This window comes from Histoplasma capsulatum, genomic scaffold (genome assembly GCF_000149585.1).
Source record: "Histoplasma capsulatum NAm1 scaffold_13 genomic scaffold, whole genome shotgun sequence".
NCBI lineage: Eukaryota > Fungi > Ascomycota > Eurotiomycetes > Onygenales > Ajellomycetaceae > Histoplasma > Histoplasma mississippiense.
In genome coordinates, this window is record NW_001813970.1 from 144,846 (window position 1) to 167,779 (window position 22,934).

Genomic DNA, 22,934 nt, shown 5'->3' on the forward strand with positions numbered 1-22,934 from the left:
CCATAAATTGCGATCTATCTCGGAAGCTCGAAGGTAATGATTTTGTGGATTACATTATTCCTCTGATGATGGGATGGGATGGGATGGGAATGGATGTGCTATGGCGTCAGCTATCGCCCAGGTTTCCTCTTATATATATTCTATGATGAGAGACTCTTATTTTGAATAGCCCGGTATAATTTTTTGGTCTGCCCCTTCAGTACACAGTGATTGGGTTTATAGCGCATTCTGGCTTTCGGGATACCCCTGGATATATAGCTAGGGATTGAGAAAACGGGAATATATCGTCTCTAACAAGCGAATATGCCCTCCTCTATCTCAACACCCTCCATCGCAGGTCCGCTCCCAGTTGCACTCCCTTTACAACTGTATTCTGTAGTAAGCTAAGTTCCCCGGATCAGATTAGATAAGATCCTAGCCCTAACTCATCCAAGGCTCCAACTGCAACAGCTGGAACAACAACTCCAACAACTTCGGCTTCAGATCCGCCAAAGAGCTACCCCCAGAGCTACCCCGGACTATATCGCCAGCTGCCATATGAGCCAGCATCATCATTCCCGGCACACCCCCAGAGCACGCCGCAACAGGGCCCTTGGCCATCGTCCAACATGCCCACTGCTACCCCTACCCCGTCCCCTCCGCCCGCTTCCATTCCCGGTCTCACACCCTTCCAGCTGGCCTCGTTCCGCCAGAATGGCTACCTGGTAATCCCCAACTTCCTCAGCGGCAGCGAAGTCTCCTCCCTCCTCCAAACCACCCACGCCCTCCTCGACCGCTTCCCTCTCGCCTCGCACCCACTAACCTGCTTCACGACCGGCGACGAGTCCGACGACGACACAAGCTACAGCACCAACAACGCCAAGGCAAAACACATCGGCGACCAATACTTCCTCACCTCCGGCAACAAAATCCATTTCTTCTTCGAGCCGGACGCCTTCATCCCCAACTCCTCCCCGCCCGAGCTGCGCAAGCCAAAGGCCCTCTCCGTCAATAAAATCGGCCATGCCCTCCACGTCCTCTCCCCGCCCTTTGCTCAGGTCACCGTGCCCTCCACGCCCGCCACCGCTGACTCGCACAATGGTATAAGCACAGGGGCCCGTAACGCCGCCATCGCCCGCGACCTGGGCTTCCGCGACCCGCGCGTCCTGCAGTCCATGGTCATCTGCAAGCAGCCCGGCATCGGCGCGGCTGTGCACCCGCACAAGGACAGCGAGTTCCTGTACACAGACCCGCCGAGCGCCGTTGGGTGGTGGATTGCGCTGCAGGATGCCGGGGAGGGGAATGGGGCGTTGGGGGTGTGGAAGGGTAGTCATCGGCGGGGCAACATCCAGCGCAGGCTTGTGCGGTGTATTGGCGGCGAAGCGGACGGCGGCACGGAGTTTGTGAAATGGGACGGTCCTGGGCTGGCCGCTGAGTTGGCTGCGGAGGCTCGTGATGGTCAAGATCATGGGAATGGGGACGAGGAGCCGTATGAACCCCGCGACGAAGATTTCGAGCTGCTGAAGGTCCAAGCTGGGTCGTTGGTGCTCATTCATGGGAATGTGTTGCATCAGAGTGAGCGGAATACCAGCGACAGGAGCCGGTTTGCGTATACGTTTCATGTCATTGAGGGGGCAGAGGGGTGGAAGTATGACGAGCGGAATTGGTTGCAACCTGAGCCCGGGGAAGGGTTTACGAGGCTCTTTGCGAAGGTGTATTAAGTAACGGGAAATATGGCAGATGGTTTTACGGCTGTTGGCTGTTACTGCAGTGGAGGAGAGCAAGTGATTTGTGGGTGCTGAGTTGCATGAGTTCCCCTATCAATGTCTTCATTGCGGATTTACTATATTGTTAGCGGCATGCCTGGATTGTGTTGTTTCGATGTACGTTGCAAGCAGGCATTTTTGGGGAGATATGGGAAATGTGTCAACCACAGTTGAGGAAGCAAGTGACGCTGATTTATGAATGTCGACGTGTATGATATTCATTTGTCAATGTTTTCGTCTCTGATATATGTCTCTCTGTTTTGGGCACTCCTTTGTAGGGAGGCGCCTTGGAGGTGGATTTTTTTTTTTTTTAACGACCTTTTTAACGACCGTTGCAGTCCTCTATGAATTTAAGATAAACCAGGCTTCACTTGCCCAGTTATGCTATTCTGAATCTATACTATGAACACAGTTGCACTGTTGCTTTTATCCACCATCCTTTTCAAACCCAGCGGTATCGCTAAAAACGGGGGGGAAAAGAAAATATCCATGCATTTCAGAGGAAACGAGGAGATCCCACGAAAAAAATGAAAGAACAAAATACTCCTGAACACCTACCTCCCATGGCTCTCCAAGATGGGAGGGATACTCTCAGGAAGTCAGACAATACACGAAGAGCACAAGGCAAAAAATCAGGTTTTTCAAGATACACTCAGCATCCCCAGCATCCCCTTCGTCATCCACGCCTGTTGTGCACGATCCACCTCCTCCCGTACTCGCGCATGGAGCTTCTCTACCATCCCGTCAAAAACCACCGACTGGCCCAGGTTCCCCGAGTAAATATCCAGTATGTTCATCGCAACCTCAACACACATATCCACAACTCTCGGGTCTGTGATGGATTTATACACCCACTGTAACACGGGTTGCAACGTGACTTCATCGCGCCCACTGAGCGCCGTGCGGAGGGCGGAGCGGTGTCGTAGCGCCGTGAGGAGGGTTAGGGTGTTGAGCCTGCTGTTCGTCGGGGTGGCGTCGTTGGTGTTGGGTGGGCACAGGACCGCATCAAGAGCAGCGGCATAGCGGCCCTTCCGCAGGTCGAGTTCCCAGGGCTGTTCCCGCTTGCGCTTCCGCGCCGAGGCGGAGGGCTCCTGGGCATCGATGACGATATCAACCCCTTCCCCGACAAAATCCATGCCACGCAGACGCTTCTCCCAGCCCTTGCCGCGCTTCTGTTTCTGTTTCTTTGCCATGCGCTTGTCGTGTTCGTCTAGCTTGCCATCGAGCAGCGCCTGCATCTCTCTCTGCCGCTCTCGCTCGCGCACCTTCTGCTCACCCGATAGCCGCGTGCGGATGGAGAGCAGGCCAGATTGCATGCCGACCGCGATATGCTTGTCCTCCCTGTCCGAGCCAGTGGTAATGACGCCCAGGGACAAAATGGGAGACGGGTATTTACTCCCGCCTACAACATTCCACCCCGTAGTCTCGAACACTTTCATATGCCCATCCAGCGCGCCACTAACTAACCTCCTACCCCCCGACGCCAACGACAGCGCCGTAACCGTCTTCTGATGGCTTTTGATAACATGCAGTGGCTTCCCCGCCACAACATCCAGCACCGCAATCTTATTTTCCGCCGCCGCAAGCACCGTCGTCCCCGCCGTCAACGGCAACACACTCTCCACCGGCGCCCGCATCTTAAACGTCATTACACTCCTGCCCCCGCCTCCAGGGCCCGCCGCCGTCGCCGCTCGCGAATCCCACACCTTCACCAACCCATCATACCCACCCGAATAGAGCAAATCACCCCCCCTCCCTCCGCCAGCCGCAGGCATAAACCCCGCACACCGCACATAGTCCGCATGCCCCACGAACGTGCGCACGCTGCTCTCGCTAGGCAGATCCCACAGCCGGACCGTACGGTCGTCGCTCGCGCTGACCAGCGCCGTTGGGTTCGCGGGAGAAAACTGCACGGCCCAGACGGGCTGTTTGTGCTCGCGCCAAGTCTTGAGGATGGCGCGGGAGTGGATGTCGAAGACTTGGATGGTGCCGCCGTCGTCGGAGGCGGCGAGGACGCGGCCGTCGGCGCGCACGGAGGCGCAGCGGGAGATATCGTCGAAACGGGTGATGGTTTTTAGAAGCTTGCGTGTGCGGATTGAGTAGAGTTGGACGCGGGCGCCGGTGGTGACGGTGAAGAGGTCTGGGGGCGCTGCTGGGCTGCTGGCTGCGGAGGTGGTGAAGGAGGAGGCGGGGGAGGGGAGGGAGGGTTGGGAGATGTGGTTTATGGGGCTGTTGGACGGGGAGGGCAGGAGGAGGGGGTTCTTGAAGGAGCGCCAGTATTGCTGCTCGGGGGTTAGGCGGGTGGAGGGGATTGAGGGGAGTTTTGTTTGCGGGAGCGGGAGAACGGGGGCCGCCATTTGATGATCTGGCGAGGTGGTGGTGTTGGGGAATTGGCGATGGGAGGGTGGAGTTGAGTAGGATCTAGCAAGCAAACGTATAATGCATGGCGTCACTGGGGTTCCCGGCTTGCATATGATTGTCGATAGATTGTGTAGAACTAGATAGCTACAACCAGGTCATGTTGAGGTTGTTCGATTGATGTTTTTCTATCGAGAAATTTAGTCGGGACGGGATAATGTTGTTCCGGTCCAGTATACATTCCGATACCAAGCTAAAGAATATAGATAAATCCGGCCCCAGCCAAAATAATGAACAAGCACCGCCGCCTTCCTTTAAATCAAACAAAAATAAAACTCCAAAAAAGGGATATGCTCTAATCGACTCAAACCAAGTCCAACCAGAACCGACCCAAGCCAAAACCATGCCCACCCACCCTAATTCAAATACATCCCAAACATCCACGTAGGCATAGTAAACCTCTCAAATCAGATCAAATCAAACAAAATTAAACGCAACCAAAAAAGAGCAATCACCCTGCATATCCCGGTCCCCCACTCCCAGCATAGGACACCCTCGCCCTCCCCCTCCTCCCCGCGTTCCCGGCCCCTCCAACGCCACCACAAGAGACACCAATATCAATCCTCCGCATCTCCTCACTTAACGCGTCCAGCTCCCCTCCGCCGCCGCTTCCGCTGCTGTGCACAGGGACTTTTGCGGGGATTGGAGGAGCCGTGGAAATCGAACTTGATGTCGGAGAATGTGAATGATAGTGGGAGTGGGAGTGGGAGTGGCGTGGAGGCTGGTGATTCGAGGGGAACTGAGGATGATGTGATGCTGGGATGGGAGAAGGGGAGACGGACGTGCGCGGGTTGTGGCTGTGGTTGGCATACGGCGGTGTATTTGTATTATGATTCCCATTATACCCGTACGAATTGCGTTCACTGACGCTGAAGGCGTTGTTTGGCCGTTGGGATGGGGAATGGGGGTGGTTGTGATTGCGATTCTGCGTGTACATAAGATCGTTGCCACTGGCGACAGTACTTGGTTGTATATACGAGTAGGGGCGGGCACCTTGTTGTTGGAGGTGAGCCAGGCTTTGAGGGGTGGAATTCGAGTTGATAGTTTGTTGGGGTGGAGGGTTGGGTGAATGGCCGTGGGAATATGATTGGACAGGAGCCATCGAATGTGGACGCGCCTTTGTAACCTTTGCGGAAGAGGACAATGATGACCGAGTTGCAGTTGATTCGCGTGGCGAGAACCGCGTCGAGTTCTGTGGCGCGTGCTTGAATCGCACGACTATCTCCGGTTTCCGCGATTTGCGTTCTGGCTCTGGTGCCCAGGTGTCCGTGGGTAAATGGTCAGACGGATCAATAACCCGACCGTCATTACCAATTATCGGACCTAGATCCCGCAACTTCTCCACCTCTCGCTGCCGGGCGGCTTCCATAGCGCCCTCAGGAGTTCCGTATGGAGGAGCCGGTTGTTGAAGTGCGGAGGCCGTTGATATGTGAGGATTCAGGGCGTCGAAAGAGTCTGGCGAAAATGGAATCCCGTCTAAGGTACCGGGCTCCTCTGAAGGAGACGGATGGGGGCTAAGGGATTTGCGGGGAGGGACATGTCGGAGGTCAGGGGTTGTTCGATGCGGCCGCTCAGCCACAATACTTGGAGATACTCGCACGAGTTGAGATGGTGGCGTTGGTTGAGGGGGTGGTGGCCGGACATAACTCTGCTGGCGCTCGGGATGGCCATTATACATGTTTCGGTCCCCTTCGTCTACATCAGGCGCTTCGTAGCCAGGTCTTAAGGCTGATGGGACAGTCTCCCCGTTTGATGTGCTAGGTCGGTCCTGAGAACGTCCCCTATCATGCCTGTAGCTATTGTTGTTCGAAGGCGTCGGGGAAGTTGAATAAACGGGCTCTGTTTCTGCAGATGAGAAATTCTGATTCTCGTAACTTGGAGAGTACGCAACGTATGTCTGCTGGTCGTCCATGGGGGAGGTTCTGCCTGGGCCTAAATTGAGAGCATCCGGCATTGGTATGGCGCCCGTTTCATTTTGAGAGTACTCCACAAGTGGTGGTGGGCTAGAGTGTTGTTGTTGGTGGTGCTGCTGTTGGTGCTGTTGGAAGCCTTGGCGATGCACTGGGGGTGGGGGAGGCGGTCCATCTTCATCCTCATCCTGAACATGCGGCTGCCTGTATTCATGGCGGGGATGGAAGTCCGTTTGGTTCACGGAATTGCGTAACGGGGCTTCAAGGAAGGAATCATTGTTTGAATGAGAGGAACTATGCTGGTGGTAGGGGCTACGGCGATCACCAGCATTAGTCATGACTAGAGATTGTGAGGAGGGCTCCGGAACTTGTGGCTGCGATTCCACAGCACCGTATGGAGAACCACTGGAAGGAGGAGGATATGAGGGTGGGCCACCACTGTAATTTTCTGGCGCAGGCATAATGTAGCTATGTTGTCGGGGAGGTGTCTGATAGGCATCCCGGGAACGTTGGGTTGGTTCAGCAGGATATTCATATCCATTTTGTTCGAGAGAACGCTGCCGGCCGTGGTCAAGCGGTTGATGCGGATTATTGTGGACATGGTGGTTATACTCCGGTTCTTGAGGATACGCCATCTCTCGAGGAAGCGGCATTGGGGGTGGAGGTTGACGTTCGTACTGATCAGCTGGTAACTCTTGAACCTCTCGCGGGGGTGGGCGTTGATAAGATTGAGGCATGGGAGGGGTTTGCTTCGAAACAACTGTTGGGGGCGGAGGGCCCCATGAACGATTAAAATCATCGGGAGTTTCGTATGTCCGTGGAATCTGCGTCGGAGGCTGCGGATGCGGTTGTGATTGCGGGTGGGGTTGGGGCTGAGGTTGGGCTTGTATTTGTTGTCGAGTTGGGGTAGGGTGGTTGTCTCGAGATGAAGGGCGAGCATGATCAGATGAAGACGGGCGAGCGAGAGACGAGCCAGTTGGGTCTGCTGGGAGAGGCCTTCTTTTGGGTGGTTTCGCCTGACGGGGACCAGAGAGACCTGATTGCACAGTTTCTGTCTTTGCCTCTACTTTTTCCGTTTCCTTTCTCCTCTCGATAACCGCCGCATCCTTGGGGCGGGTGTCGTAGAAGGTCAACTCGATCCTGATATCCCCCGCATATTTCCCCTTGCACTGCAATGAGTGCCAAAAGTCATTCTGCCCACCACCTGGGATAATAACGTTTTTAATATCAATCCATGTTTCACCGATGAGATCGGTTTTCTTATCGTCATTGAAGACGGACACTTTCAATTGGGTGTAATCGGGTGATTCGTGGACCGTAAACCGCAACTCTTGATCCCTAAACATGTTAGAAAATGGGAAGGGTATCTGTTAGCAATCGCATGATCATAAGTAAGAAAATATGACGTCGGTAAAATGAATCCCAGCTCACTCACCATCTGGGGGTCTGGCCGCCTCTCATATCGGTTTCTGTCTTCTTCGCTTCCTTCCCCAGCCGCGCGGCACAGTAGGGATTCTGCTTGCCCATTGATTTCCTGTTGGGTAGATTTTTGGCGCGGTCAATGATGGCCACCAGCGTCCCTATCGGCGGGCCATCCACGGACATATCCGCAAAGATGCCAGCAGTATGCTGGGACACCTGCGATGGCTTTGATAGTTTGGAAACCATGGTGACACCCGGGGGAGTGCGGAGAGGGGAAATATCTAGTCCAAGCTGCCTAATCTATTTATTGTTGATGAACAAAAGGATAAAAATTGAAAACATTAGGCAATAAGTCTTTTACAAATGTGGGTAAACGAGTGAAATAAGAGGTATACGCAAGCAACAATACTTGCGCCGTCGTTGTTGTCTCGACCAAAAGCGGACGAGGCGGGCAGAGAAAAAATAATAGTGTACGAGGTACGCAGCGAAGGGGCCAATGACGACAGAGAAGTTGAATTAGATCTGGTGGGACCAATCGATTCGACAGGATAAATATAGCCTAGCCAGTAAACGCGAAGGAGATATGTGGTAAGCTAAGGCTGGTTGAAGCGAACGAGAGAAAGTAGTAGGTATACTGTTAAACAAGTCCCCGGCTAAAAAATGGGAGAGCAAACAGAAGTAGAACGGACGGACAAAAAAGAGAGAGAAAGAGAAAGAATAACCCGCCGCTGTCCATGAACTATTGAGAGACAGGTGGAGGAGAGGCGGAGATATATGTCTGAAGCACGAAAGCTGCTGGCTGGCGTGGTTGGAGCCAGAAGAGGCTGGGAGGACGAGCTAGGCGAGACCAGGGTGGAGCAGGGTTCCGAAGTTGGACAGCGCAGGGCCAGGGGATTGGCCGGGAGCACAGGAGGTGGCACGGAGTAATGCTGCTTTGTCGTCGTCCGTCGTATATTCCTGCGGTCTGATGCCCCCCATTGCCGCTGTCTGGCCGCGTCGTGACGTCTGATTCCTTTGGAAGGTTGCGGATGCTCCAAGGTTTGGTTTGTTGACGATGGTTCGATCAGATGCCAAGAGTGCCAAGAGTTTCCTCCCGTGACCTTTAGACCCACGGACTATCATTCTTCCGTCGCTGTTTCAAGTTTAGCGCTCAGCCCTGGCAGCCACATCTTGGCCCAGCCACCGCCTACTCTGATTAGGAAAGGGGGCTTGGCATCAGCTACCTCGATCTCATCCAACTCCATCGTCGTTGACTCCATCCTATCCTATCCTATCCTATCCTATCCATGATTCACAGTATTAAACACCTGCGGGGTGTCTTCTGCACTATTGACGATTCACCATGAATCACGGGAATCATGGTTATCACTGTGTCTGGCCATCCATTGACTTTGTCCCATCTGGCAGCAATTCAACCAATTGCTACTATTCTTTCACTTCTTGTATCAGCCAGGTACTTTCATCTCCATCTTAATTTTTCTTGACCAAGGTATTTCAAGACGGCCTCCCGCCGATGAAGTCCAAGGAATTCAGACAATCAACCCTCCAAATACCCTTTTCCCATATCCTGGCGTTTATGTAAGGCCTTGTTTAAAATTCCAACAAACTTTCTCCCGTTCTCTCCCTGGATGGCAATGCTATACTAGTTAGTACCCTTGACATCGCACTTCACACGACGGCTGGTAACACCGTTCGCTTGCGAAACGAATTTTATGCCCTTCAATACCTTAATTGCCAACTCCTCGTTGCGGGCTATAACCTATCTTTCGGGGAGAACCTAGTTCGGTGTTCGTCCAGCCCCGCGTATTATTATTATTATTATTATTATTATTATTATTATTATTCATAAGCTGCACAGACGATGACCATGAAAGGTTATGTTCATGGCGGAGTCGAGTTCTTAGGCCTCCGAAAGCACGAAATCGAATCTAACCTCATATCAACGACATCTCTTCAATCTCTATTCTGTACTCCGTAGTTTGAATCGAACATGTTCAAGGGCCCTGCTACCCAGTACCGCTCCTTGAAATTTTACTACGAGCACTATTTTAGACTCCACAATCAACAGAAAAATCCCCCTACGGTAAATGAACCTACGCCTAATCTCTTTCTGCTAACAGTGCGACAAGCTAAGTCCAAGCTACTTCACACATCCATGTCTAAGGGATCTCCCTACCATGGGCCCATTTCAAGGAATCCCTGGCTATATTTCCTACGGAATAAGTTACAGAGACTAGGCCCCCACGGATTCGCGATGTAAGTACTCCGTACTGCTCCTTGTAGTCGCCATATTAGAATCATTCTAGGCCGGCAAGGGAATCTCAATAGAAATTTAGACACTCTCTCTCCGGTGGATTTCGCCTACAATGGCAAGCGACGGCAACTTCTTCTTATAAATCATAACCTTTGTTAATAAGCAAACCAGTTCAAAACCGCTAGAGCTAGTTATGTTCCAAATCAATAGGAAGTTGGCCCTTCCAGAATCTTGATCCTTTCTTCCCACTTTATACTTCCTATAAAGTAGTTCATGATGTTAGCTTCCTCTACGCAAAGACCTCTCAAATCAATACGCCGGGTGCTGGGGCGGGGACGCTGACTACGTACCGGTATCCTGCCACGGGGAATCTCTGGCTTCACATCTATGAAAGTTGCATTCCAGGGAAATACTACTCGACCCCAGGAGGAAAGGGACTATCGTCGTCGGTTCGGTACTACAAGAGGAATGAGTGTACCCTCTGAGTCTTCGCGGAGCGTTCCTGTCATTAGACCTAGGGTTAAGGCATCGACTGTCTCTATTACCACCACAATTTCTGATCCCAAAAGGAATCTTAAGGTTGAAAGCTGTTATCGGTCATTACTATCTAAGCCCATTTCTGGATTCCTTGGTATTATACATCTTCTCCCAAAGCCAACTCGGGAATATCTTCTAATACTGCGATTTACAACATGCGATATTCGCTTCCAAAGGGAGAATACAACATGCGTTTACCCACCCTACAACGCGTTATCCGGAACTAGTGTGATATTCAGCACACCTACAAACGTCAATTGGTTCACACTAGGTGATATATCAATATGAAATCGATCCTAAAACCCAAACTTCCAATTGCTTTTCTGATAATCTGTTCAAGTTTCGCATGAGAAGTGTGTCGGCTTCCCTAGAAATACTCCTCTCGCCATAGCCCTTGAAGTCCTGTGTTCTCGCAACAAGAGCCAGGGAAATTCTTAGAATGATATCCGAATCTAATTTGAAAGAACAAGAATTGAACAAAGAAGCAACTCATCGCTCGATGGTTTCCTGACACATGGATTAGAAGCTGCGGGAAAATATAGAGAGCTCGAATCGTAACGCAAGCGATTCGTAAAACGCTAGGGAACTTATTACAGTATCAGCTTCCGATAACGTTTCAATGGTATTCCGATACGTTTACGGAGTACAGGGTCACGATGTGATCGATTCAATGATGAATGAGAAAAAAATAGATTCGTATGTGAACGTCGGTATCAAAAATATCGAACTCCCACCTAATAAGTTATTTGCAATTGCAGCACCAGCCATGAGAGGCCAAAGAGAGTACTTTATTTGAACTCAAAAATTTATTTCGAGCTCTTCAACGCCATGAATTGTGATAGGGCAGGCCTTCGTGTTGCAGCGCTTGATATCAGAGGCTGGAACATCAGTTGGTGCGCACTCTATTGGATCGCCCAGTAAGAGAGATGAATATGACGATCGCGTGGAGGTTGGCTCGTCAGTCACCACGAGGGAAGGAGGTAATGGCGTATTATCTCTTTTATTTCAAACCACCAGAGGCAGCGGAGATATATGCCTAGCTGGCGCAAAGATCTCCAGGCGATAACTGTTCGATACCCAGCTATGTATCATACTCAACTTCAAGAGTTCCCGCTTGATTTCAGGTCACTGATATCTCATCTATTGCTAACTAGGAACAGCACACCATTAGTCACCAGCTCTGCTTCCCTACTCTGCTGGACGTCATCCCTGGAGCCATCCGATCTCTACCATACTAACACTCCACACATGGGAAATTTATCTTAAACCAACGCATGTATATCTGAAGGGGTTCTTGTTCTCGTTTACATAGATAGTGTAACCAGCTTTTATCGCCCACCTACATAAATGCACTCTGTCCTGGACGAACTCCCTATTGCTCAAGCAGTGCAGCCATATCGGCTGTCCCTTACTCCAGTTAAGTTAATCGTGGTATGCACTTTTTTTCGCGGCCATGATGTCGGATGTGCACCTGGAAAGCCTGTTTGGTTGGCCGGCAGCTTGCTCCGCCGTACCGGAAACAAAAAACACCGCTCCTCCCACTGGATACAATGTAGGTTGGAATTAGAGATGAGCCACCATTTCATCCATGCTTTGTACCTACCCCATTTTGAATTGCTTTCCTGCCCCAGCTCCCCACCTAGAGATAACCTGAAAAAGCTCTACAAGCCGTGAATGCAAATTAGAATAAGAACAAATCAAGATCAATCATAAACGATTCCTCCACCGACAGGTAATAATTTCCCACCGGTCGATAACAGGTCTTTACGGACACCGGGTTAGTCATGTTCTCAAGCAAAAGATCCTCCTCTACTGACAAGGTGTGCATCAGTAAGAACCATGAGCATCAAATAGCTGCATTATTCATTCCGTCCTTCTATAGGTGATTGTGGGCCCTTTCAATTGTATCCTTCTCTTCTACAAATGTCCTTTTGCCATTGCTTGTAATGGGCGAATGCCATTTAACTAGTCAATTAACTTACACAATCAACAATTACCCCTTTTGGGAAGGACTAATGTTCCACCATTCCTTACTCTGTTCACGATGAAATCTCTAACTACTTCTATGATTTCTATGTTTTACAATTTCATCATATCCAATATTCTTCTTGGTAAAAATCTCTAATATCCCCCCACCCTGGCTCTTTTTTGGATAAAATTCTTTCCCTACACTCTTTTCTTTTCATTTTCATTTTCATTTTCATTTTCATTTCCATTCTCATTCTCATTCTTAGTCAATTCATTCCTTGTAGAAATTAGCACACTCATTACAGATATTCACTAGATATTATGTACTGTAACAAGTAGTGTAATTTTTGATTTTTGCATTTGCAAGCTGATCAGATTTACAAAGTTCCTTCTTTTCCATTTCTTTGATATTGAAAATCTCAATGCATTTCACACCGTTTAATAAAGCATTTGATAACCTTCATCAACAGATGTTCAAGCTGTCGATGCCAAATCTTCGAGGACGAAATTGAACTTTCTGATAGATGCTACTAGCTAGTATTGTAACGGTATAGCATTGTATGTACCGTATCGCCCAGCAGGTGCTTAATTTCACGCAAAAAAAGAAAAAAAAAATGACGGATTTTGATAGCTTAGAATATTTCATGCATTTTAAAGATATTAATTGATCGTTTGATGCCATATGGGTGAGTACTTTTCCCATACGGCTATTTTGTTCTTACTATCTTCAATATTTAATAACTATAAATCCTTCCACGCACTGGTTCTAATGATAAAAGTTTGATTACTAGTAATTATTGCGGGTATACTTCTCAGTACTGATATTAAATATTCAAAAATCTTAAAGATAAAAGATAAAAGTAACAGAAGATTTTTCAACACTATATATTGCATTATCGATTGGTATCAGGTTCGGAGATAGGTTCCTATCGTTTCAACACTTTTCTTTAAAACCATCTCTTCTATAGTTCCTTCTTCTACCATTTTAGGAATACCGAAAGCCATTGCATTCAATGCTGCATCTATCTTCTGTTTGAGATCTCTATTTTTCAAAATCCCCCCTACTGTAATGTATAGTATTTCGTAGCTACATCTCTTCATTTCTTCTCTCTTCTCTTTCTTCCCTTGGCGATTATTACGGGAATTAAAGTCTAAGAAGTATTGAAAATCCCTTAGAGATAACTAATAGTTATATATTATTGATTGAACGGAGTGACATTTTTACCCTATAGTTATGAGTCTTTCTGGCCGAAAATTTGAACCACACCTTGTTTAACTGGATGCTCAATTAAATAAATATATTCTATCTCCCAACTAATTTTCTATATATACAGTACATTCAACACAAATAGTGATGGAGGCTCTTATTAAGAATGAATTTTAGTTCATTATTGTTATCATCTCTAATGCTTGCTGATGCCACATCACCACTAGGGTTGTGAACCCAGGCCCATGTGCAGGCTCATAGAGACTTAACTAAACCTAGTTAAGTACTTGAGGCACGTCACCCGCTATAGAGTTCCTAGCATCTTTAGAGCGAATTGGTGGCATAATTGCGCGTTGAAGTGGATGAGTAGGTAAATTAGTAGGTGGAAGAATTTGGCTGCTCGCTCGCTTGGGAATTACGTTAGTTATAGAGAGTCCCCCCCACTTAGAGCGTGTTCGGTTGTTCTGTTTAACCTCATGTAAGGTCTTATTAAGAGACCCACTTCTCTGGTCTGTATGCTCTTACACATTCAAATACACTCTTACACAGCTTTATCTACTCAAAAACATCTAATATTTTCTATAGTCCCCACTTACACAGAATTAGACTTCAATCAGCTATTTAGACTGAAAAGTGGAGAATTCTAACTGAAATAATTAGATAAAAGATGTATAAGATCATGTAAGTTACACACATTTAAAACCTTTTTAATGGTTTTATCTTGTGTAAGATTGTGTAAATGAGAGGGACTTTCTATAATCAGAGCTTTAAATGTTTAATAAGATATTTAATAAGCCTCTGAATATGACATCAGCAACATACTAAAATGGTAATAATGGTATTAAATATCCACTTTTTACATATTCTGTACAGGTTTTGTGAGATTGTACATGCAATTGAACACACTTTTAAGGGCGTGTTCGGTTGTCCTGTTTAACCTCGTGTAAGGTCTTATAAGCGACCCACTTCTCTGGTCTGTATGCACTCTTACACAGCTTTACCTACTCAAAAACATCTAGTATTTTCTATCTTCCCCACTTACACAGGATTAGACTTCAACCAGCTATTTAGACTGAAAAGTGGAGAATTCTAACTGAAATAGGCTAGATAGAGGGTGTATAAGGTCATGTAAGCTACACACATCTAAGACCTTCTCATGAGATGGTTTTACCTTGTGTAAGGTTGTGTAAGTGGGGGGGACTCTCTATAATCAGGGCCCTAGATGTTTAGTAAGATATGTAGTAAGCCTCTGAATATGACACCAGCAGCATGCTAAAATGGTAATAATGGTATTAATATCCACTTTTTGCGTGCAGGTTTTGTGAGATTGTACGTGCAACCGAACACACCCTAATAAATGTGTGTAGCTTACATGATCTTATACACTTTTTATCTAATCTATTTCAGTTAAAATTCTCCACTTTTCAGTCTAAATAACTGATTGAAGTCTAATTCTGTATAAGTGGGGAATATAGAAAATACTAGATGTTTTTGAGTAGGTAAAGCTGTGTAAGAGTGTATTTGAGTGTGTAAGAGCATACAGACCAGAGAAGTGGGTCTCTTATATGACCTTACACGAGGTTAAACAGGACAACCGAACACGCCCTTATTAGTATTGTGTGAGCAATTGTGGGGCAAGGCCCCCCTTGAGGGCTAGATCCAGAATGATATAGTGAAGTCTCTCCATCAAAGATGACTCAGTTATGAATAGGGAAATGTAACTAGAGAGTAGCCGAACATGAGGGTAGGCTAGTGAGGTGAAGGCTGTCATAGTCTCAGACTGCATATGGCCTTAGAAAAAATATGAAGAACAACAACAACAACAAGTTATATGATAAGAAATAACGGCGACAATTACATTTAAAGTAACGGTAATAAAAATATAATGAGAACCAGTAGTGGCCGCTGAAATAAATCGCGGCTGTTTACAATATTTGTGATAAGCTAGCACGGTGACCATTTGCTAAATGGTTGTGCTCATAGTGGTAAAGCTACCGGTCGGCGGTGTGGCCCAGCCCACAACGGTTATAGCCACCCATCTCACCGCCCATGCACTACAACCGCCAGTTGCACTCATTCGTAGATTTTACAGATGATAATTAATGATTAATTTTCTTTGTCTTAATGGCCTACTAATATGAATAGAGGTCAATATCATATAGTAAGGTTAACAAGAATATAGCGTGAATTATATTAATTTAAATGACTTGATAAATATAGTAGATTATTAAAGGGATTAAACTCGACAATTTGCCGTTTCAACTGTCAATATAGTATTGGTGATAAAAAAGCTTTTTTACCCTGCAGTAGATCAAACTATATTAATTTTATGAGTATAAAATAGAACTAATAAAATAAAAAAAATCTTAATGATTATTTGATAAAATATATTATATATTAATTACATATTTTTATTTTTACTATTGAGTTTAAGGGTTATTAACTTTTAAATATTATAGAGTATAGATGTATTTATTTTTTAAGAATTATACTGCGGAGAAATGGGGAAAGGTTCAAAGTATTAAATATAAATAAATGTATATTCTCCATAAAGTGGGTACTTAACTTCGTATTTTATATTTTATATTAAATTTGAATTTATTATTTTAATTCTGAATAGTTTATTACTGTTTATTTATTCTATATTTAAAGTTTAACATGAAAGTTTTTCAATTGATTATTATCAATTTCAGTCTTATTTCAAATGCAATAGCTCAAGGAACTTTAGTAAGTACTAATAAAAAGTTTTCGAAAGATATTCGACAATCTTTATACTAAAATAATATTGCTATATAGAAACCACAAATAGCTGCAAGGAATACATTAGCTCCTATCATCAATGAAATGAAAAGTAAAATTACAGGATATTTTTACCTTGATAATAAAGGGATTTTACGATCATTTGATGAAAATAATCAAGTTATTGATTATAAACCTCTTTCTAAAGAGGATTATATCAGACTAAGTAAATTGTATTTAAATAAAGATGAGTTGAAGCTATTATCTCAGACAACAAATTTTGATTCTTTAGTTGATGAAAATGAGATTTGGAATCCATCGCAAGAGTTGATTTCATCTAGTATTACTTCAGAAAAATCCGAATCTTCAAGTGATACTATGAAATTGAAGTCTAAAAATATTAACATTCTCTCACGTACCTCAGCACTAGCGTGCACAACGTACTATTGTCACAAAAATGAAGAATGTACTCTTCAAGACCCTAAATGTAGAAATTGCGTAAACATGATGGGGCCTGGGCGGCGTGGTTTTTGCACTGAATAATAAGTCAAATAGTTTCTAACACTAAGTTATTCTTTCACTTTTTTATAAAAATTATATTATTGATAGTTATTATAAAATTGTATAATATACAGTTCAAAGTCTCAATTTTAACTTATAATTGAATAATATAAAACTGTAACAAATAACAAATTTTTTGAAAATTAGCTTAGATAACTTATAATCATTAACTAACTAGTTAGTTTAAAGTACGTATTTAAATCTGTCAATATAAAAAAAAGAATTAAAACAATTTTAATTTAATAAAAATAAAGTATTTATATAATGTTTGAATAACTTTATTTTTATATATAGTCAACTAGTAGTTATATTAAATTGTTGTTTCTATACTATGCTGCGGCTGGCGGTTGCCGTGTATATAACCGGTGGGATAAAAATAGCCATGACCGCCGTGGGCCGGGCCACAGCACCACTCCCACAAGTATATACACCACTATGAGCGCAACCATTTAACAAATGGTTACGTTGACCTTTTGCTATAGATAACCTCGTGGTTATAGTGCTATGTTACCATACGAACAGAAGGGCCCGGATAATGAATCGATATTAAATTATTAATTAATCTATAATATAAACTATTAATTTTCAATCTCAATATAAAGATACAAATATTGTTTATTAGATATGTAAGCAGTAGCTTCTAAGTTAATTTTTGACTTTGAAGTTGAAGTATTTAACTTTTAAAAAAGTTAAAATAAATATATTTTCACTATTCTTTTTTCTTCATTATAGGTTGAAGTGTTGATAGTAACTTTGAAACATTGTAAATCATATCGTAGAATATAATATGAATAAAAAAGTGATGAACTACATTAATTAACTGTCAAAAATTATATCATCAAATAAATATGATAAAATAATACTATGTCCATTAAATTATCTATAGCAAAAGCTAACTTAACTATTTGCCAAATGGTTGCGCTCATAGTGATGTATATACATACCATGAGCCGTGGTGGTGTACCGCGGTCAAACACCTGCGGCGTTAGCGTAGAAACCATATAACCGTGCCATGCTTACTCACTCTCTCTAGTGAGTGCGCCACAGTGTGCGTACCAGCGTGCGTACGGAAAACCACAGCGTACGGAAAATATTTTGAATATAGTGATCTTCGAAAATTAATTAATAACCACCACCACATCTATCTATAACATAAAGATTATCTATATACTCATTAGAAGGTGTAGAATCCACTGTAGGTTGAGATTCTATAGAATTATCTTGTTGTGGTTGAGTGGCTGTAGATTTTGTAGGTTTGATTCCAATCGACCGAAGATTCTTATTGAACGTCTTTTTCATCTCATCTGCTCTACGGGTCGCGATCTTGCGATTGGCATCCTTAATAGTGAGGACTCCGCCTACTTGCACCTGCCTGCGGGAGGATTTGACGACCCGACGTCTATTTGCTCGATAATGACCTGCAAGTTCACCCTCACGGTGCGCGTTCAATTCCGCCTGGACCATGCTACCCTTGAAGATCTTGTCCAACCGCCTTGTCAAACCAGGTGTAAGGGTATCCTTCACATCTTGTAAGGCCTTGGCTGCTGCATCGATTTGGCGATGTAGTTTTGCAACTGTCTCTGGGGAGGTTAATTGCAAAGAGGCAGTTGACGGTCGATCTGCAGGCGGCGGGGTAAAGTGATTGCATACATCACCATCGCCATCGTATATGTTGAGATCCGGGGCATCATCAATGGTAAGAGGTCTCAATCGATTGAGAATTATATCGCGATTAACTGGATACATTCCGCGGTCGGCAAAGCCAGCTCTCACAGTGCCAGGTTTGAATGCTTGCAGTCGGACGCTCTCCAGATTAGCAAGGAATTGTCTGCCACCATACTGCTCATATCCGTAGCGGGCGGCCTCATTAACTGCCTTTGTATGATAATGCTTATACTGCTGAAAAGGTACGCCATCAAGAGGTTGTAGAATATGACTTGTATGAGATGGGAATCCGAATAGAATAATCTTATGGAGGTCGCAGTATTGGATGAATTCTTCTGTGAGATGAGAACCATGATTGTCCATTAATAGCAGTCGATGACTGCCCATTTGACGCTTTTTTGTCATCTTATTGAACCGCTTGATCCATTCAAATCCAATCTCATCATTTATAAAGCCAGACTCGGATGCGGTGATGGTGTAGTTGTCAGGTAAGTTGGAGTGTGTATACCAATCCTCTAGATGGACCTTCGATTTCATTATAATCAATGGATCCAATACTGTGCCATCTGCACTGACACACTCCACCACTGTTATTAACCCGCGGGAGTATGATGACTGTATGACGGAATTTGTGTCTCTAAAGGCGGTTATAACCCACTGTCCACGTCCTTCTCCTTCTTGAAATCCAATCTCATCAAAGTTGTAGATATCGCAGGGGAAAAAGTGATATTGATTGAAGACAGCTTCATATCGATCAAACCAGTTGATAATGAAGCTTATATCCTCGCAAGACACCCGTTTTGGATTCATGGGCTTTTGCTTGACCCGTTCGTAATCTGGCAGGTGTTTGATGAATCGATATGCCCACATCTTGCTTACTGTGGGAGGTGCGGTCTCTGGATCTGTATGATGCTGTCTCAACATGCGGTTCGCGGCGGCTTCGATATGCTCGATGGTGGGCGGGCAAAAATTAATATCCAACTGATGAATCCATATCTTAATTGCCTCCTCCTGGCTGTCATTCAATGCTCTATTCAGTGGAACCCTCATAGTCCTTGATTTCTTCCCGTTGATCCTCCCATACAAGGTGGCATATGGGACTTTGAATTCTCGCGACAGAGATGTGATTTTTAATTTTGAATTGCTTTTGTACGCGTCAACAGCTCTTTGCAACTGCTCCTCAGTGTAATTAGAAGATTTAGGCATGGTTATAATTAATGATGATTATTTGAAGATGAAGAATGAAGATATTGATAATATTTTCCGTACGCTGTGGTTTTCCGTACGCTGTGGCGCACTCACTAGAGAGAGTGAGTAAGCATGGCACGGTTAAGCTATTATATCTTTATAACTTTTGAACATATAAATCTAATTATTTAAACTATTTTTTGCATATATTAAATATATAAATGGTATACTTGATAGTGTTATATATGTTGCATTGCAATATTAATACTCATTTGCATAATTACTTCTTTTTTTCAACCCACGCACCGTCCCCGCTACCTGGTGGTCGAATAAGGGCTCATAGAATTGCTTACTAGTCAAAAAATCGGTTAACTAAGCTTTTTATACCCAAAACTTTTAATGAGCTATTTCTTTTCTTTTACATATCTATTTAGAGCTTTTATAAATTTAATAAAAGTCTTCTACTATAGATTTTATTATTATCAAGTCTTCTTAAACTACTTATACAATAATGGGATAATAGTGAGATTATTAACACTGACTTCTTTGAGAATAGAAGAAGATATTATAAGTTTATAACAGTCGGTCTCTATCTCTTATCAGTCATTTCAGTGACAAAATTTATCACAGATTTCAGCTTCAGTGATTTGATTAAAAATTATATTGATATTTTTGATCAGATAGAAGAATATTGAGAGCACTCAACTGTGCAATAAAACATGTGTGGAGAGGCTGCAGAGGATATATAATGATTTTGAACCAGTTACAGAGTTCGAAAATATGTGAAAAATAGTTAGTAGTGGTGTTTTTTTCGCGGGTCGGGTTGAAAAAGTGGTGGGGCTTGCCCGATTAAACGGGTTGCTGGGTTTTTAGGGGCGAGTAGGCGCGCCTATAGTGGGTAACATGCCTCAATTACTTAACTAGGTTTAGTTAAGCGTGTTATTTTCGCCGGTCGGGTTCACAACGCTAGTTCGTGGGTGGTTGTAAGGATGACATCTATTTGATTGATAGACACCAGTGTATGGTGTTTATGCATCTTGAGAGCAAGAGGGGAACCAGAGAACAATGAGATGCAAGTACAGCTCGTGATACAGAAATACAGCTCGTGATACAGAAACGGCTCTGGATTTATTTAAGTTCCTGCTGTGGTGAAAAAGCAGGTGCTATGGATTTCCTGAAACGGGTCTGTTCTTTGGGCGCGCGCACCGTTTGCATCGCTCTCCTGGAAACATTGCCCTCCCTGCGGACATGATCATAAGCAGTACAGGCAAGATCGACCTCCATGCATATCTTCATGACATCAGTAAGGCTGACACCGATGAATGCCAATGCGGCTACGGACCGCAGACCGTGCGACACATCCTCCTGGAATGCTGGAACTGGGCAGCAGAATGACATTGAATGTGGGCAGGCAAGCCCCCATGTGTGGACATCAAACGCATCCTTTGTAGCTTGTCAATGGCGGTACAAGCAGCAAAGATGATGATCAAGACAGGTCTCATGGATCGATTCCAGGCAGTCCTGCCCACAGTACTCCAATATAACTCCCATGCGAGTGTAAAACCAGTAGACAGAAGTTGAGGAGGGTCAGGAAAGACCTAACAAAACAGAGATACAGGACTGGTAGAAAGACTATGGGTAGAGGAAGCTCAAGTGGAAAAGAAGTGATTCTTGCAGAAATAACCAGCGCCCCAACTGAAACCTTTCGGCAAGAATAACCGAATTTCCAAGGAAAAGAGCAGAAACTCCTGTAACTATGTTTCGTAGTGCGCTACATAGCTGCCTAAGGACCTCTGGGGACAGTCTATGAATCAATCAATCAATCAATCAACCTGGGCCAGCAATCCTCCTTAGACCAGCAGTTGTCCATCAAATAAGAATGCAATTCCTGGCCAGTCATCTCTCTGAGTCAGCAATTCGTCTTCTTTTCAGAATTTTTGCAGATGACGAGTATCTATGATAGTAAGTAATATACATCATTTAGTATGGGGAAATCAAGGTTTTCAAGTGCCTTGGGGGCTCCTCTTTGTTCTATAAACTGAAAGAACTTAGTGTAGAGCTTGTTGTACGGTTCTTCAAAATTGCTTCATATGACCTGGGGAGTCTAGCTGCTTCTCACAGTTTAATCTACAGATACCAGTGGTGGAAAGAATCATTTCTTTTGAATTTTGTATTGTGGTCGGGATAAAAATACAGCAGGAACCGGAGCGGAAAAATTGTTTCCGACAGATCGGGACCTTCACACAGAGCCTACTACAACCTCTTTATTGATTGTATCAATCATGGCTTTGCATCGGCATCAGTCATCTTTGGAAAAGATATTGGACTTCTCGCAACCGTTCTCGCTAACTCCTCAACAACTTCAAGCGGCAACAACCCTTTTCAGATACCTGATCCAGCATTATGGCTTGGAGCAGACAATACAGCCTGGTTATAAACCTGCAGCACTTATCCAGGCCACATTTGAGCATGTTACTTCTTAAGATGCATTCCTCTTATTCTTTTTCTCACACATCTATGAAAACCTATGCTCAGGAGTAGCAAATCCAATTGACTCTGACATTACCGTTGTCTTGTCCTTTTTCAATGGTTTCTCTAGCTGGGATCAAAATCAAAAACAGAACGCCAATGGCGCCATTGAAAGTTTTGCTGAATACATTGTTGAGAATTTCCTTCTTCCACGTATGCCATCTATATACACTTCCCCACCGCAAAGAATCATATGTTAATACAGATAATTTAGTCAGAGCTTCCTCTGTGAAGACCCCACAACCAACGCCAAGGTCATTGTCCTCGATACAGGCATCCACACCTACTGGGACGACACAATGTGTATCTATTCTACGACAAAGTTGTCTCGTGCTTGATCATCACCGGTGTGTGGTTTCTCGGAAGTTTGATAAAAGCGAAGCCAGCAAGCGGTGGAAGCAGAATGGGGAGGATTGCAAAGATGATGATGGAAATCCATTGAAAAATGAATCAAGTGACAGATTTCAATATCTGGAGGGTTGCTCACATTTTGCCACATTGTCTAACTACAGTTTGTTCCAGAGAGACTGATCTGGTATGTCTGCAGTGAATGTCCTTTGCATCTCTGACTAGAATAACTGACACTAGACCCTAGAGCGACTTGAAGAAGAATGTACTCCGGATTTTAAATATGTTTGACTCTGGTGTTATTCATCTCATTGATGGTCTGAAGATCGACAGCCCGTTGAATGCTCTTACCTTGACACATGATCACCATCGGTCATTTGGTGAATTCCAGATATATTTCGAACCAACAAGCAAACCGTATGAGTACAGAATTGATTCAATGG

The 22,934-nt window shown here is 44.7% G+C and overlaps 6 protein-coding genes across 6 annotated transcripts in view; 2 read left to right on the forward strand and 4 right to left on the reverse strand.

Moving 5' to 3' along the window:
* Positions 1-303: 303 nt before the first annotated feature.
* On the forward strand, positions 304-1,700 carry HCAG_08861 (conserved hypothetical protein; the record flags this gene model as incomplete). Its single annotated transcript, XM_001536147.1, has 2 exons — positions 304-337; positions 451-1,700. The coding sequence occupies 2 exons, from the start codon at positions 304-306 to the stop codon at positions 1,698-1,700; spliced, it is 1,284 nt and encodes a 427-aa protein (XP_001536197.1).
* A 686-nt stretch (positions 1,701-2,386) lies between these two features.
* HCAG_08862 (conserved hypothetical protein) lies at positions 2,387-4,102 on the reverse strand (the record flags this gene model as incomplete). Its single annotated transcript, XM_001536148.1, has 1 exon — positions 2,387-4,102. One exon carries the CDS (start codon positions 4,100-4,102, stop codon positions 2,387-2,389), a length of 1,716 nt encoding a protein of 571 aa, XP_001536198.1.
* Positions 4,103-4,614: 512 nt separating this feature from the next.
* HCAG_08863 (predicted protein) lies at positions 4,615-7,741 on the reverse strand (the record flags this gene model as incomplete). The annotated part of the gene is made up of 2 exons (XM_001536149.1): positions 4,615-7,411; positions 7,509-7,741. 2 exons carry the CDS (start codon positions 7,739-7,741, stop codon positions 4,615-4,617), a joined length of 3,030 nt encoding a protein of 1,009 aa, XP_001536199.1.
* A 591-nt stretch (positions 7,742-8,332) lies between these two features.
* HCAG_08864 (predicted protein) lies at positions 8,333-8,855 on the reverse strand (the record flags this gene model as incomplete). The annotated part of the gene is made up of 2 exons (XM_001536150.1): positions 8,333-8,627; positions 8,803-8,855. The coding sequence occupies 2 exons, from the start codon at positions 8,853-8,855 to the stop codon at positions 8,333-8,335; spliced, it is 348 nt and encodes a 115-aa protein (XP_001536200.1).
* An 8,744-nt stretch (positions 8,856-17,599) lies between these two features.
* HCAG_08865 (predicted protein) lies at positions 17,600-19,632 on the reverse strand (the record flags this gene model as incomplete). Its single annotated transcript, XM_001536151.1, has 4 exons — positions 17,600-17,623; positions 17,706-17,738; positions 17,786-17,870; positions 17,933-19,632. 4 exons carry the CDS (start codon positions 19,630-19,632, stop codon positions 17,600-17,602), a joined length of 1,842 nt encoding a protein of 613 aa, XP_001536201.1.
* A 3,142-nt stretch (positions 19,633-22,774) lies between these two features.
* Positions 22,775-22,934, forward strand: part of HCAG_08866 (predicted protein) — a gene marked incomplete at both ends in the record, with an annotated part of 518 nt that continues 358 nt past the window's right edge. Inside the window, one exon of the mRNA XM_001536152.1 lies at positions 22,775-22,871. Within this exon, the coding sequence (XP_001536202.1) occupies positions 22,775-22,871 (97 nt within the window). The remainder of the gene's footprint in view (positions 22,872-22,934) is intronic.